Below are 17684 nucleotides of genomic sequence, written 5' to 3'. Positions count from 1 at the left end.
ACTCGTGCCCAGAAACTAGAATATGCATATAATTAGTAGATTTGGATAGAAAACACTCTAACGTTTCTGAAACTGTTTGAATGGTGTCTGTGAGTATAACAGAACTCATATGGCAGGCCAAAACCTGAGAAGATTCTATACAGGAAGTGCCCTGTCTGACAATTTGTTCTCCTTCTAGGGCATCTCTATCAAAAATACAGCATCTCTGTTGTAACGTGACATTTTCTAAGACTTTCATTGGCTCTCAGAAGGCGCCAGAAAGTGGAATGAGAGCTCTCCAGTCTCTGGGCGAAAAACAGCAGGAGTTTTTGTGAGTGGTCCTGCTGAGAACAATGACACTGGAGCGCACGTGCACGAGACGACTCCATTTTTTTCTTTCAGTGTTTGAACGAATACAACGTCGCCCGGTTGGAATATTATCGCTATTTTACGAGAAAAATAGCATAAAAATGTATTTTAAACAGCGTTTGACATGCTTCGAAGTACGGTAATGGAATATTTTGAATTTTTTTGTCATGAAATGCGCCGGCGCGTCACCCTTCGGATAATGACTTGAACGCACGAACAAAACGGAGCTATTTGGATATAACTATGGATTATTTCGAACCAAAACAAAATTTGTTGTTGAAGTAGAAGTCCTGGGAGTGCATTCTGACGAAAAACAGCAAAGGTAATCCAATTTTTCTTATAGTAAATCTGAGTTTGGTGAGGGCCAAACTTGGTGGGTGTCAAATTAGCTAGCCATGATGGCCGGGCTATGTACTCAGAATATTGCAAAATGTGCTTTCACCTAAAAGTTCTGAACATCACATGCTAATGTAAAAAGCTGGTTTTTGATATAAATATGAACTTGATTGAACAGACATGCATGTATTGTATAACACAATGTCCTAGGTGTGTCATCTGATGAAGATCATCAAAGGTTAGTGCTGCATTTAGCTGTGGTTTGGGTTTATGTGACATGATATGCTAGCTTGAAAAATGGGTGTCAGATTTTTTCTGGCTGGGCACTCTACTGACATAATCTAATGTTTTGCTTTCGTTGTAAAGCCTTTTTGAAATCGGACAGTGGGGTTAGATTAACGAGATTCTTGTCTTTAAATAGCTGTGAAATAGTCATATGTTTGAGAAATTGAAGTTATAGTATTTCTAACGATTCAAAAATCGCGCCACTGGAATTCCAGTAGCTGTTACGTAGGTGGGACGAAATCGTCCCACATACCCCAGAGAGGCTAAGGTCACAAGACGCAGGCCTCCTTACTGTCCCTAGAATTTCTAGGCAAACAGCTGGAGGCAGGGCTTTCTCCTATAGAGCTCCATATTTATGGAATGGTCTGCCTAGCCATGTGAGAGACGCAGACTCGGTCTCAACCTTTAAGTATTTATTGAAGACTCATCTCTTCAGTAGGTCCTATGATTGAGTATAGTCTGGCCCGGGGGTGTGAAGGTGAACGGAAAGGTACTGCAGCGACTAATCGCCCTTGCTGTCTCTGCCTGGCCGGTTCCCCTCACTCCACTGGGATTCTCTGCCTCTAACGCTATTACGGGGGCTGAGTCACTGGCTTACTGGTGCTCTTCCATGCCATCCCTAGGAGGGGTGCATCACTTGAGTGGGTTGAGTCACTGACGTGATCTTCCTGTCCGGGTTGGCGCCCCCCTCGGGTTCGTGCCGTGGGGGAGATCTTCGTGGGCTATACTCTGCCTTGTCTTAGGGTAGTAGGCCGTGGGTGGGGTTATATCCTGCCAGTGTCTCCCGACCCCTCCTGTCTCAGCCTCCAGTATTTATGCTGTAATAGTTTGTGTCGGGGGGCTAAGGTCAGTCTGTTATATTTAGAGTATTTCTCCTTTCTTATCCGGTGTCCTGTTTGAATTTAAGTATGCTCTCTCTATTTCTCTCTCTCTCTCTTTTTCGCTTTCTCTCTCTCTTCTCTCGGAGGACCTGAGCCCTAGGACAATGCCTCAGGCCTACCTGGCCTGATGACTCCTTGCTGTCCCCAGTCCACCTGGTCATGCTGCTGCTCCAGTTTCAACTGTTCTGCCTGTGGCTATGGAACCCTGACCTGTTCTCTGGACGTGCTACCTTGTCCCGGACCTGCTGTTTTGGAGTCTCTCTCTACCGCACCTGCTGTCTCTAACTCTGAATGATCGGCTATAAAAAGCCAACTGACATTTACTCCTGAGGTGCTGACCTGTTGCACCCTCTTCAACCACTGCGATTATTATAATCTGACCCTGCTGGTCATCTATGGCTGATGTAAAAAGGGCTTTATAAATACATTTGATTGATTGATTAATTGACTAAGTCTTATGTTCAGGTAGGTATTTATTTTGTAATAGAACAGCATATAGCACATATCAGACTTCTTAATAGTTACATTCTGTTTCAGAACGTTTTCTCCACACTGAACATGAACCTGGCTTTGGTGGGCACTTTGGTCTTGGAGGGGAAAAAACACACATACCCTCTTTAATATGGTAAATTCCTACTTCACATTCCTACCTAATAGCGTTACTTTCTTACCCGTTGACATATCCTCTCAGAATTCAACCCAGGTTATTTGAATATTGGTTCAAAGAACTTCCAATAGGTGATTTCCAAGAATTTCCCCCAATGTATCAAAATAACTTCAAAAAATCGTTATCTGTAATAGTTAAAAATAGTTGAATGAAATGAGTTAAGTCTTCCCAGCACAGTGCCTTCTCTGTATGTCATATAAATGTGGGTATCAATTATCATATTTAGCACAATTACAAGCGGTACCAGGAATGAATATCAGGGAAAGTACAATAAAGAAATGGGCATGGTCTTTTAAATGCAGGCGCCCCAGGTGATTCAGTGCCTTGGCCTGAGACTTGAAGACTTGTGTTAGCTCCCAGAGCTATTGCCTAGGTTTTTAGCTCGGAGAGCTTACACAGTCTTATGGCCTTCAAACCACCCAGGTTCAAACCCTGTCTTAGATCATGTAGTCGGAGCAGGGGTATCTACATTTAGAAAAATACAACATTTATTAATTGGTTAAACCAACCAGATCTAATAAAACTCCATAGACACCAGATAAAGTTTGTTCTAACAGAAGGTGCTAAATAGAAGAAGTCAAACCAATCTTCCAAGGTCCAACAACAGCGATTTGATCATAGACAATATTTTAGGCAACAGGACAAAAAACGAAATTGATCGAACCAATAAAACAAAGATACAACAAGACAGAGGGCAATTTTTTAAGACACATTTTACGCCTAAGGTTAGTCCTGGACTACATGTTTAATAGAGATTCTCCATGTGCTTCTTAGGATTTGGCTTAATCTGTGTCCGGGAAAGTTCTAGCGAAGACAATATTGCAGTATATGTTTCAGTAATGTTACAGGCCTCCAAACTGTTTGACCCCTCCGGTCTGCTGTCCGTCCCCCGCTGTGATCCTGCTGGTGGGGATGATCTTCATGGTAGTCTCCTTCATGGAGTACCAGCGGCTGTGCCACGTGGCCCAGATGATGCCATTGTCGTAGCCTGACTCGCCGGCGTCCTTCTCCGTGTACTTCCCACCTAGGGATGGAAAGATGGAAAGACAGAAGTGTCAATGAAAAGTTTGTTACAAGTAAGAAAATCACAGTGTTGGGCCTACTCATAAATGTGGCCTTCTTGGAAAGGTAACAGTAAAAATGTCAGAGAACCCCCAAAACTAACACTGGTATAGGCTGGTAGTGATTTGCATACATGTAAAACTGTAGTATGGTTCATGTTATTTGGAGAGTAGTATTCTTTAACCTCTTGACGGTCGCCTAGGATAGGGGGCGCTACAGCGATTTCTGAAAAAAATACGTGCCCATTTTAAACGGCCTCCTACTCAAACTCAGAAGCTAGGATATGCATATAATTAATAGATGTGGATAGAAAACACCCTAAAGTTTCTAAAACTGTTTGAATGGTGTCTGTGAGTACAACAGAACTCATATGGCAGTCAAAACCCCGAGACAGTTTCTAACAGGATGTGGAAATCTGATTTGCGGACTCAACTTCAGCACTTTGCCTATAAATCACACCGTGAGTTAGGATTCATTGAGCACTTCCTATGGCTTCCACTAGATGTCCCCAGTCTTTACAAAGTGGTTTGAGTCTTCTACAGTACGAACTGACCGAATGAGAGGCTGTTGATCTTGGTCACATGGGGAGGACCATTACCATTATGACACGGGCGCCCCTGGCTACCATCCCCTTTCGAAACGTTTTGAAAGACAATGCAACCGTCCCCATGGAATATTATTGAAGCTCTGGTTGAAAAAGGCCTTAAAGATTTATGTTATACAACGTTTGACATGTTTGAACGAACTTAAATAGTATTTTTTTGCGCTTTCGTGATGAGAAGTCCCGTGCACGACGGAACATTTTGTGTAGCCTTCGGAACGCGCTAACAAGAAGAAGCTAATTGGACATAAATTATTAACTTTTTCAAACAAAACTACATTTGTTGTGGACCTGGGATTCCTGGAAGTGCCTTCTGATGAAGATAATCAAAGGTAAGGGAATATTTACAATAGTATACAAGAGTAGATTTCATATTCGATTGTTCCAAGATGGCGCAGACCTGTATTGCTAGCCTATTTTTCTGAGTATAGCATCCCCTTTTATTGCAAAGTGTGATTTCCCAGTAAAGTTCTTTTTAAATCTGGCAATGCAGGTGCTTTCACGAGATGTTCATCTATAATTCTTTGAATGACAATATTACATTTTAAAAATGTTTTCGAATAGTAATTTAGTAAATTGTAGCGCTGCTCACCGGATGCATTTGAGGGAAAATAGTTTCTCAACGTCATGCGCCGATGTAAAATGCTGTTTTTATATATAAATATGAACTTTATCGAACAAAAGAATGCATGTACTGTGTAACATGATGTCCTAGGAGTGTCATCTGATGAAGATTGTCAAAGGTTAGTGCTGCATTTAGCTGTTTTTTGGTTATTTGTGATGCATGTGGTTGGTCGGAAAATGGCTATGTGAACACTTTGACTATATACTCCTCTAACATTATCTAATGTTTTGCTTTTGCTGTAAAGACTTTTTGAAATCGGACAACGTGGTTCGATTCAGGAGAGGTGTATCTATAAAACGATATAAAATAGTCCTATATTTGAAAAAAAAAAAAATGAAATTTTTCTATTGTTCGGTTATGAATATGGCGAAATTATTTTACGCTGGATGTTGATCCCGCATACAGGACGAGCGTTCCAAGAGTTAACAGAAAAATGCAAGAATGTGCATGTGTCTGTGTGTGAGAGTGTACACATGTGTGTCCTTACCCTGGTAATATTTCCCGTTGAGGTGGGCAGCGTGGCATCGGTTCATCCACCAACCGGAGCCGTCCTGCATAGCACAGTTACCCTGGAACTTGTCGTTGTCCTTGTCACTGGTACTAAACTGCATGCCGTTGTGAGACGTGTAGAACTTGTCACTGGGGTCATCTCCGAAGTCAAAGCCGTCAAATGCGTCCCCCGCGTCACCGCCGTAGTAGTAGGCATAGGTCAGGCGGTACATGTCGACTTCCGCACCCACTTTGAACATGGCGTAGTCGGCATACCTAGAGAAAGAAATTACATTTCATTATTAGCTATTTTTTTATGTGTGTGGTTTTATTGAATAAATAAGACAGTGAGAAGAAGACAACAAAGGTAGGAGCGGTGCAGGTCAGAAAGGCATTGGGTCGGATTTGAACCCATGCCTACTGTGGTGCATATGCCTGTGTCCACGACACTAAGCACTAGACACAAAGGAGACAAGTATTCATATAAAATGCAGCATATTAGCCTGTATTGGCCTCCAAAACCAGTGCCACAAAGTAGAATACGTTGTTTGCTTTGATTGTGGAGGCCAGTTCTTTCAGCTATGTAACTTGACACCAGAAAATCTATTCCGCAAACTAAAATCCAGAGGTTTGAGACGAGGGGACTTTAATGCAGGCAAACTTAAATCTGTTTTACTAAATTTCTACCAGCATGTCACATGTGCAACCAGAAGAAAAAAAAGTCACGACCACCTTTACTCCACACACAGAGACACATACAAAGCTCTCCCTTGCCCTCCACTTGGCAAATCTTACCATAATTATATCCTCCTGATTCCTGCTTACAAGCAAGAACTAAAGCAGGAAGTACCAGTGACTCGCTCAATACGGAAGTGGTCAGATTACCAGATTCTATGCTACAGGACTGTTTTGCTAGCACAGACTGGAATATGTTCCGGGTCTCATCCAATGGCATTGAGGAGTATACCACCTCAGTCACCGACTTCATCAATAAGTGCACTGACGACGTCGTCCCCACAGTGACTTTATGTACATATCCCAAACAGAAGCCATGGATTACAGGGAACATCCGCACTGAGCTAAAGGCTAGAGCTGCAGCTTTCAAGGAGTGGGACACTAATCATGACGCTTATAAGAAATCCCGCTATGCCCTCAGACAAACCATCAAACAGGCAAAGCGTCAATACAGGACTAAGATTGAATCCTACGACACCGGCTCTGACAATCAGTGGATGTGGCAGGGCTTGAAAACTATTAAGGGATAAAAATGGAGCCGCCAGCTTACTAGACAAGCTAAATGCCTTTTATGCTCGCTTCGAAGCAATAACACTGAAGCATGCATGAGAGCACCAGCCGTTCCGGACGACAGTGTGATAACGCTCTCGTTAGCCGATGTGAGCAAGACCTTTAAACAGGTCAACATTCACAAAGCCGCTGGGCCAGATGGATTACCAGGACGTGTACTCAAAGCATGCGTGGACACACTAGCAAGTGTCTTCACTGACATTTTCAACCTCTCCCTGACCGAGTCCGTAATACCTAAGTACATGTTTCAAGCAGACCACCATAGTCCCTGTGCCCAAGGAAGCGAAGGTAACCTGCCTAAATTATTACCGCCCCGTAGAAATCACGTCGGTAGCCATGAAGTGCTTGAAAGGCTGGTCATGGTTCACATCAACACCATCATCCCAGAATCCCTAGACCCACTCCAATTCGCATACCGCCCCAACATATCCACAGATGACTCAATCGCACTCCACACTGCCCTTTCCCACCTGGACAAAAGGAACACCTATGTGAGTATTCTGTTCATTGACTACAGCTCAGCGTTCAACACCATAGTGCCCACAAAGGTCATCACTAAGCTAAGGAAGCTGGGACTAAACACCTCCCTCGGGCAACTGGATCCTGGACTTCCTGACTGGCTGCCCCCAGGTGTTAAGGGTAGGCAACAACACATCTGCAACACTGATCCTCAACACTGGGGCCCCTCAGGGGTGTGTGCTTAGTCCCCTCCTGTACTCCCTGTTCACCCACGACTGCGTGGCCAAACACGACTCCAACACCATCATTAAGTTTGCTGACGACACAACAGTGGAAGGCCTGATAACCGGCAACAATGAGACAGCCTATAGGGAGGAAGTCAGAGACCTGGCAGTGTGGTGCCAGGACAACAACCTCTCCCTCAATGTGAGCAAGACAAAGGAGCTGATTGTGGACTACAGGAAAAGGCGAGCCGAACAGGCCCCCATTAACATCAACGGGGCTGTAGTGGAGCGTGTTGAGGGTTTCAAGTTCCTTGGTGTCCACATCATCAACGAACTACCATGGTCCAAACACACCAAGACAGTCATGAAGAAGGCATGACAACACCTTTTCCCCCTCAGGAGACTGAAAAGATTTGGCATGGGTCCCCAGATCCTCAAAAAGTTCTACAGCTTCACCATCGAGAGCATCCTGACCAGTTGCATCACCGACTGGTATGGCAACTGCTCGGCATCTGACCATTAGGCGCTACAGATGGTAGTGCGTATGGCCCAATACGTCACTGGGGCCAAGCTTCCTGCCATCCAGGATCTACAGTTGAAGTCGGAAGTTTACATATGCCTTAGCCAAATACATTTAAACTCAGTTTTTCACAATTCCTGACATTTAATCCTAGTAAAAATTCCCTGTCTTAGGTCAGTTAGGATCACCACTTTATTTTAAGTATGTGAAATGTCAGAATAATAGTAGAGATAATTATTTATTTCAGCTTTTCTTTCTTTCATCACACTCAAAGTGGGTCAGAAGTTTACATGCACTCAATTAGTATTTGGTAGCAAAGGACCTTGTGAAGATGCTGGAGGAAACAGGTATAAAAGTATCTATATACACAGTAAAACGAGTCCTATATCGAAATAACCTGAAAGGCTGCTCAGCAAGGAAGAAGCCACTGCTCCAAAACCGCCATATGAAAGCCAGACTACAGTTTGCAACTGCACATGGGGACAAAGATCATACTTTTTGGAGAAATGTCCTCTGGTCTGATGAAACAAAAATAGAACTGTTTGGCCATAATGACCATCTTTATGTTTGGAGGAAAAAGTGAAATAATCTGTCTATAAACAATTGTTACACAAAGTAGATGTCCTAACTGACTTGCCAAAACTATAGTTTGTAAACAAGACATTTGTTGAGTGGTTGAAAAACGAGATTTAATGACTCCAACCTAAGTGTATGTAAACTTCGGACTTCAACTGTATATACTAGACGGTGTCAGAGGAAGGCCCAAAAAATTGTCTAAGACTCCAGTCACCCAAGTCATAGACTGTTCTCTCTGCTGCCGCATGGCTAGCGGTACTGGAGCACCAAGTCTAGGATCAAAAGGCTCCTTAACAGCTTCTACCCCCAAGCCATCAGACTGCTGAACAATTAATCAAATGGCCACCCGGACTATTTACATTGACACGACCTCCCCTATCTTTTTACATTGCTGCTACTTGCTGATTATTATCTATGCATAGTCACTTTACCCCTATCTAAATGCACAAAATAACTCGACTAACGTGTACCGCCGCACATTGACTCGGTACCCCCTTTATATCGCCTCGATATTGTTATTTTTACTGTTTACACGTTTAATTTTCCTATTTTTACCTTAGTTTATTTAGTAAATATTTTCTGAACCCTTTCTTGAACTGCATTGTTGGTTATTAAGGGCTGGTAAGTAAGCATTTCTCTGTGAGGTCTACAGTCGTGGCCAAAAGTTTTGAGAATGACACCAATATACATTTTCACAAAGTCTGCTTTCTCAGTTTGTATGATGGCAATTTGCATATACTCCAGAATGTTATGAAGAATGATCAGATGAATTGCAAAGTCCCTCTTTGCCATGCAAATGAACTGAATCCCCCAAAAACATTTCCACTGCATTTCAGCCCTGTCACAAAAGGACCAGCTGACATCATGTCAGTGATTCTCTCATTAACACAGGTGTAAGTGTTGACGAGGACAAGGCTGGAGATCACTCTGTCATGCTGACTGAGTTCAAATAACAGACTGGAAGCTTCAAAAGGAGGGTAGTGCTTGGAATCATTGTTCTTCCTCTGTCAACCATGTTTACCTGCAAGGAAACACGTGCCGTCATCATTGCTTTACACAAAAAGGGCTTCACAGGCAAGGATATTGCTGCCAGTAAGATTGCACCTAAATCAACCATTTATCGGATCATCAAGAACTTCAAGGAGAGCGGTTCAATTGTTGTGAAGAAGGCTTCAGGGCGCCCAAGAAAGTCCAGCAAGCACCAGGACCGTCTCCTAAAGTTGATTCAGCTGTGGGATCGGGGCACCACCAGTACAGAGCTTGCTCAGGAATGGCAGCAGGCAGGTGTGAATGCATCTGCACGCACAGTGAGGCAAAGACTTTTGGAGGATGGCCTGGTGTCAAGAAGGGCAGCAAAGAAGCCACTTCTCTCCAGGAAAAACATCAGGGACAGACTGATATTCTGCAAAAGGTACAGGGATTGGACTGTTGAGGACTGGGGTAAAGTTGTTTTCTCTGATGAATCCCCTTTCTGATTGTTTGGGGCATCCGGAAAAAAAGCTTGTCCGGAGAAGATAAGGTGAGTGCTAGCATCAGTCTTGTGTCATGCCAACAGTAAAGCATCCTGAGACCATTCATGTGTGGGGTTGCTTCTCAGCCAAGGGAGTGGGCTCACTCACAATTTTGCCTAAGAACACAGCCATGAATAAAGAATGGTACCAACACATCCTCAAAGAGCAACTTCTCCCAACCATCCAGGAACAGTTTGGTGACCAACAATGCCTTTTCCAGCATGATGGAGCACCTTGCCATAAGGCAAAAGTGATAACTAAGTGGCTTGGGGAACAAAACGTTGATATTTTGGGTCCATGGCCAGGAAACTCCCCAGACCTTAATCCTACTGAGAATTTGTGGTCAATCCTCAAGAGGCGGGTGGACAAACAAAACCCCACAAATTCTGACAAACTCCAAGCATTGATTATGCAAGAATGGGCTGCCATCAGTCAGGATGTGGCCCAGAAGTTAATTGACAGCATGCCAGGGCGGATTGCAGAGGTCTTGAAAAAGAAGGGTCAACACTACAAATATTGACGCTTTGCATCAACTTCATGTAATTGTCAATAAAAGCCCTTGACAGTTATGAAATGCATGTAATTATACTTCAGTATTCCATAGTAACATCTGACAAAAATATCTAAAGACACTGAAGCAGCAAACTTTGTGGAAATTAATATTTGTGTCATTCTCAAAACTTTTGGCCACGACTCTACACCTGTTGTAGTATGTGACAAATAAAATGTGATTTGATTTGATGAGTGGAAACACATGTTATTTTGAGGTTAGACACCTCACCAAGAAACAGCTTACTGCTACTTATTTCCACAATTCCTCATAAAAAATGGCACTAAATAGCACTAAATATTTCACCACTAAAAATATTAAAGGGGCAAATCCTAACTTCGCCTTAAGTCAAATTTCAACTTAGTCTCCTATTGACATTAATGATAAAGTGAAAATTTGACTTGCTGAAGTTAAGATTTGCCCCTATATATTTCATTAATTTAGTGGAGAGAATTGTGCGAGTAAATGTGTCATATAGGCAAGACCAATGATGCCAAGCCCCCAATAACTTTGAGGGGGAATTGACAATAGCGAAATACAGTATTTATAGCATTTTTAAAGCATGAAACCTAGACACCACAGAATTGGATTGGTAAGCATCCCAGTGGGTCAAGTTGGTTGCAATGATGTCATTATAACATTCTTACAACGGGTTGGAGTGACATCCTTGGAACCAGTTTTACCTGCTGGGATAAGACTTTGAGCTGTTCCCACTACATTTTGAACACCATTTTCTATTCAGGAGGGGAATGTAGGCCCTAAGCGTGCACTAGTAGTAGCCTTAGTAGAGAATTTAGTAGTACGTACTTCTTGTTGCCCACCCAGTCAGTGAGCTCGATCCTCAGCACGTATGGGATGGAGGACTGGGTGGAGAGCAGGTGCATCTTCTCATTGCCCAGCCAGAACTCGGTGGTGTCATCTGGGCTCAGGTAGCCAAAGCCCTCCTTATACTGGACCCAGTCCTTGTTGAAGTCCACGCTGCCATCACGTCTCTGTGGAGATATATGTTGGACGGTGGTTATGATAATAATACAGTATGTGGTTACAACCAGGTTTGGGTCAATACCATTTCACTTTAGTCAATCCGGAAACTGAAATTCCAATTGGAATGTTTACTTCCTGAAATAGAATTGTCTTCAACCCTGGTTCCAACTTCCAATGGCTCAGTGGGTTGGAGCATGGTGGGGTAGGGGGTTTGAACCCTGCATGAGCCAATCATAATGAACACACGTACCCTCTGCAGGACGGTAAAGCCGCGGCCGAAGCTGTCGATCTCGCAGTAGACCAGGAACTGCTCCTTAGCCATCAGTGGCTTCACGTAGTATAGACCGCTGATTTTGGCACCCTTGTTGGCAATATCCTGGCAATCTAATACAAGAAAAACAACATGTCATGATCATGTTGTTACGTGTTAATAACAAAGACTACTGTTCCCATGAGGCAATGCGTTATGCACAACGGTTTTGTAGTGTTTTGATTCTGCTTTTAGCCTGTTCCAGATGAAAATGAGCTCTAGCTCTATTACCTTGCTGATTGTGTTGATTATGTTCTTATGATCTTGCACATTGTTGATTATTGTCCCTTGTCCCTGGTAAAGATCCACTCTGTGGTATTTATTAACAGCCGTTTTTTGATCATTTAAATTAAAGCTATACCTATTTATGGAACAATAATTTATAAATGCCAATAAATTATATAAACAAATGAATTGAACTAATCTAAAGTGCATCCATATAACTGGATTGATACCCCTTGCATAAAGAATATCACTTATAAATGCCAACACATGATATTAACAAATTAATTCATTAACCATTTCCAAAGTGTCATGTCCTGACCATAGTAAGATGTTATTTACTATGGTAGAGTAGGTCAGGGCATGACAGGGGGTGTTTTGTGTTTTGTTCTATGTTTTCTATATCTATGTTTAGTTCTAGTTTTCTATTTCTATGTTGTTGTTTTTTTTAGTTGATCTCCAATTGGAGGCAGCTGGTCCTCGTCTCTAATTGGAGATCATATTTAAGTAGGGGTTTTTCTTCCTGGGTTTTGTGTGTTATTATATTTTGAGTAGTGTTTGTTTCTCTCTGCGTCACGGTTTGTTGTTTTGTCAATTCAGTTATTTATGTATTGCAAAGTTTCATGGATTTAATAAAATGTGGAACTACAACCACGCTACACTTTGGTCTGCTCCTTTCGACAGCCGTGACACAAAGTACATCCAAATAACTGTATTGGGACAAATCTGCTCAGCCTCTATTGATTGATGCCTTTGATTCGCGTCTGACTAAACACGCAACAAGGACAAATGACTGGTATGTAGAGTGAATTCTCCAGGAGCAGGGTTGAGCAACCTCTGATGAAATGGGGATCGACCTGCAGAACGCTGTTGATTTTACCTTTCCCTGTAGTGGGTTTGATTTCCACAGTATCCTTGCAGGGATCTTGGCATTTCTGATCCAGCTGAATGGACATCTGTTTGAGGTCTAACATCCTCTTCTTATTGGATTCCAGCATCGACTGGAGTTGACTGAGCAGAAGAGGGGAACAGATTGAAAATGTTTCTCAGGTGATTTGGATATAAACTTAGATTGCGGTTTATATTGGCTATCAATGTGTTTTAAGTACATAGCATTTGACACCTGTACCCTTAGCCCTGGTATTTCCAGGTAATTCGTCTCCAGCAGGCAAAACTGGTTGAAATGATTGTAATATCATTGACTGGTTTCAACCAGCTTTAGCCGCTGAGAGACATACGAGCATTGGGGTCAATTCCAATTAAATGGCAATCAATTCCAGAAGTGAATTGCTCTCCTAAGGAGAAGTTCCAAGTCCAATTCTAAGTGAATTGAGACCAAATTCGATTCTGATGTAAAAAAAGAAAGAAAAAGGACTTACTATATTTGCTCCTCCTGTGAGACGATGGTCTTCTCAAAGCGCAGGACATCATCCAGTATGCTCGATGACTTTTTATAGTGGACGTCTGTGGAACAATCACAATACCTGCTTCAGTTACAGTAACCTACATGAATTACCAGATTCTAGTTATTTTACAATTAGCTTAACACCTGGGTGTCTTCAGGAGGGCAAACTGTAGAAAAACATTTTTCAAAGGAAAACAAAAATGTGTTCTTATTGGACGAGTTCAGACAGTATCTCCCGGATTCACTGTTTCAAAACGTTTTCTCCCTATTGAACACAACCCTGATAAAGGTTATAGACAAACTGTTTGTGAAGTGATGTAAAATAAATCACATAGCAATGAAAAGCAGTGTGCCTCATTGATGTATTTCTTGAAGGTTTAGACTTTTCTGCTACTGAAATCCCCACTTCTTAGCACCACATCTAACAGTGTTTATTTTGTTAGCTAGTTTAACAGTCAAATAACCCAAGATACAGAAAAGTAAATTACCTGTACCAGACTTCTGATGTTGTGTTGCTGAATCCTTCATATAGGTTACTTTCTCTGTGGCCCCCGTGGTAAGGTTGGTTATTCTATCCAGGATATCCTCCATTTCATCAAGGTCCTTGTCCACCACCGGCTTGTACTTGTTGAGGTAGTCAGCCACGCCACATGTCGTTGGGCAGTACTTGCCCTACAACAGGAACAGAACACAAATGCTTTCATTTCAACACTATGTGAGAGGTGTGTCTGTGTCGCAAATGACACCCTATTCCCTTTATAGTGCACTGCCTTTTGACCAGGGCGCATTGATCTTTGGTCACAAGTAGAGCACTTTATATGGAATAGAGTGCCATTTGTGACACATATTTACAATATATTGTTATATTGTGACAGTGGATGTGTGAGTATTGGACATTTTCATTGGATTCAAAGAAACTACAAAATGTTTAATTACATGTGTTCTTAGAGGCACCAACTAAATTGGTTGTAATACCCCAGAATTAACTACATATCATATGTGTGTGAGGACTATAATTTAGCAACAAATCCATCTAAATAACAATGTCAATACGCATACAGTACAAAGAGGATGAAATAGTAAGTTGGGGAATTTCTTCCTGTACACACACCACTTAATGAGTGGAGTAGAGTACATCGGTGCATCCCATCTACAATCATACTTACAAATCCATCCCTTGGTGTGCAGTCCTCAGAATAGTCTCCCCTCGTCTGCTGCGGAACAGACGCAAAACAGCACAGTCTGTTATCTTAGTAGATGCTACTGTATCTCTTGTTGTTGCAGAACACTGTTTATGAGCGAACACATCTTCATTGAAATTTGACACTTACTGCAGAGGAGAGGGAGAATAGCAAAAGAACGCCCGCGGCTGTGGACAAAAGTGAAGGAGCCATGTTGCTAGCCTTTGGTACACCAGTTGTGGTGTTGTACAGCTGGAGAATGAAGAGCCTCTGGCCCCTGACGGTGTATTTATCTGATCAAGGTCCTCCTTCCTGCAGCAGATAAGGGGTCCGCGTGTAAACAGAACCGGGTCATCCAACTCATGTCCTAGTAGATGACTCAATGATGGGACAACATTGTGACTCAAATGTCCTACTACTCATAATTTCCCAGATGTGACTGGGATTGATTGACAGGTTTGGTGTGGTTCCTTCCACGGCTTTGTGATCACAGGGAAAGTCGTGGGCAGCAGGCTCGCGTGGTGAACTTCGTTGGGGTCAAAACAACACTGGGTCAATCATGCCATATCCTTACCTTGCAAATTCCAATCAAACCAAACATTACCTTGCAAATTCCACTCAAACCAGTATAAAACATATGACAAGATATTACATTAGATATATTAGAGTGTTTTCTAAATAAAATTGTCTATAATTAGTGAGTCCCCTTTAAGGTTCTTTTAGGACCGCAATCACTCCTCAAGTTACATTCCTCTACCATTTGGCTATTTCTGTGGCGAGAGTGATAAACTATATACACAAAAGTATGTGGACACCCCTTCAAATTAGTGGATTCAGCTATTTCAGTCATACCTGTTGCTGACAGTTGTATAAAATCGAACACACAGCTATGCAATCTCCATAGACAAACATTGGCAGTAGAATGGCTTTACTGAAGAGCTCAGTGACTTTCAACGTGGCACTGTCATGGGATGCCACCTTTCCAACAAGTCAGTTCATCAAATTTCTGCCCTGCTAGATCAGCCCCGGTCAACTGTAAGCACTGTTATTGTGAAGTGGAAATGTCTAGGAGCAACAACTCAAAGTGGAAGGCCACACAAGCTCACAGAACGGGACCGCCGAGTGCTGAAGCGCGTAGTGCGTAAAAATCAATGCCAGGCAATGGCTGGAGTGGTATAAAGCTCGCCGCCATTGGACTCTGGAGCATTGGAAACACTTTCCTTGGAGTGATGAATCATGCTTCACCATCTGGCAGTCTGACGGACGAATCAGGGTTTGGCGGATGCCAGGAGAACGCTACCTGCCCCAATGCATAGCGCGAACTGTAATGTTTGGTGGAGGAGGAATAATGGTCTGGGCCTGTTTTTCATACGTCGGGCTAGGCCCCTTAGTTCCAGTGAAGGGAAATCTTAACGCTACAGCATACAATGACATTCTAGATGATTCTGTGCTTCCAACTGCATGACATGACAACGCCCCCATGGACATAGCGAGGTCCATACAGAAATGGTCTGTCGAGATCGATGTGGAAGAACTTGACTGGCCCCACCGAACACCTTTGGGATGAATTGGAACGCCGACTGCAAGCCAGGCCTAATTGCCCAACATCAGTGCCCACGACCCCACTAATGCTCTTGTGACGTTAGTTATGTTCCAACATTTAGTGGAAAGCCTCCCCAGAATAGTGGAGGCTGTTTTAACAGCAAAGGGGGGGACCAACTCCATATTAATGTCAATGATTTTGGAATTAGATGTTCGACAAGCAGCCGCCCACATACTTTTGGTCATGTAGTGTATAAGCTTTGTTTGTAAACAATGCAATTGTAAACAAAGGCTGTATAACCTTAAAACATTGTTAAAACTATCACTTGGATACCATGGATGGTCAGTCCTTTCATCCATAGCTCTGTCTATGAATTTGAAAGTGCCAATATTTCTTCATGCCCATCCCTCAGCTGTTTACCAAAACGGTGACGACGACGGCTTTGTTATTGTTTAAAGTGCAGATTGCCCCTTTTACCCCAAATCCTACCTTTAAACATCAGGACAGTAAAAAAAGACCTAGCCCTGGATCAGCAGTTATGAACAACTTGATCCATCCTCCCCCAATACTAACAGAACTTGTGGACACAAAGCCACTGCATTTATTTTCCAAACATTGGAAGTAGTGCCTGACAGTTCCTCTCTTCGAACCTTCCAACAAGATGTGAAAATGAAACAGAAAAACAGCAACTTTATTTGGAGTTCTACTTATAGTAGTTTCAGTAGTACTAGTAAGACAAACTCTGTAATTGCATTGTTACAACTGTTTTATAACAACGATTGTTGTAAAAGTGGTGTACATTTCAGATGTGCTCGTTTGTAATAGGCTGAAGTTGTTCTCTAGCGTTATGGAGACTCATTTGTGTTACTATTACTAACCAAGTATAATCTGATAGGCAATGCTGAGGCAGACAGTTAGAGCAAAGTTGCTGATACTATTTTGTTTCTTGCTGATGATTGAAGGAGACATTGATTTGGATCAATCCTCTGGGTTTTGAGAAGGAGGATTATGCAATTGAGATTCTCTGCATGCCACTCAAGGTAGATATAGCTATTAACCACAGTGTCACACCCTGATATGTTTCACCTGTCTTTATGATTGTCTCCACCCCCCTCCAGGTGTCGCCCACCTTCCCCATTATCCCCTGTGTATTCTTACCTGTGATCTCTGTTTGTCTGTTGCCAGTTCATCTTGTTTGTCAAGTCAACCAGCGTTTTTGTGTCTCAGCTTCTGCTTTTTCCAGTATCTCTTTTTCTCACCCTCCTGGTTTTGACCTTTGCCTGTCCTGACTCTGAGCCCACCTGCCTGACCACTCTGCCTGCCCCTGACCCTGACTGCCGACCTGTACCTTTTCCCCACCTCTGGATTATTGACCTCTGCCTACCCCGAGCCTGCCTGCCGTCCTGTACCGTTGCCCCACCTCTGGTTTACTGACCCCTGCCTGCCTTGACCTGTCTATTGCCTTACCCTGTTGGATAATTAAACCATTGTTAATTCGACATTGTCTGCATCTGGGTCTTACCTTCATACCTGATACACAGATCAGATTATCCTTGATAATGGTTAAAAGGGGGAACTTCCCCCAATACTAATTTTAACA

General features: G+C 42.7%; 1 protein-coding gene across 3 annotated transcripts; it reads right to left on the bottom strand.

Moving 5' to 3' along the window:
• Positions 1-2305: 2305 nt before the first annotated feature.
• On the bottom strand, positions 2306-14833 carry LOC115202139 (fibrinogen gamma chain-like). 3 transcript variants are annotated; one of them, XM_029766067.1, is made up of 9 exons: positions 14692-14833; positions 14527-14574; positions 13849-14032; positions 13335-13419; positions 12836-12966; positions 11674-11807; positions 11247-11431; positions 5293-5570; positions 2306-3541 (listed from the first exon to the last, which is right to left on the bottom strand). In XM_029766067.1, exons 1-9 carry the CDS (start codon positions 14752-14754, stop codon positions 3360-3362), a joined length of 1290 nt encoding a protein of 429 aa, XP_029621927.1. In that variant the 5' UTR covers positions 14755-14833; the 3' UTR covers positions 2306-3359. The 3 variants fall into 3 exon arrangements, with proteins under 3 accessions (XP_029621927.1, XP_029621928.1, XP_029621929.1); XM_029766068.1 differs by having other exon boundaries at positions 14527-14571; positions 14692-14820; XM_029766069.1 differs by lacking the exons at positions 14527-14574; positions 14692-14833 and adding an exon at positions 14386-14391.
• Positions 14834-17684: the final 2851 nt, after the last annotated feature.

The sequence above is a fragment of the Salmo trutta genome, chromosome 11 (assembly GCF_901001165.1).
Source record: "Salmo trutta chromosome 11, fSalTru1.1, whole genome shotgun sequence".
Taxonomy (NCBI): Eukaryota; Metazoa; Chordata; class Actinopteri; order Salmoniformes; family Salmonidae; genus Salmo; species Salmo trutta.
The sequence above is the reverse complement of the archived record's forward strand: the minus strand, read 5'-3'. Positions and strand labels throughout refer to the sequence as shown.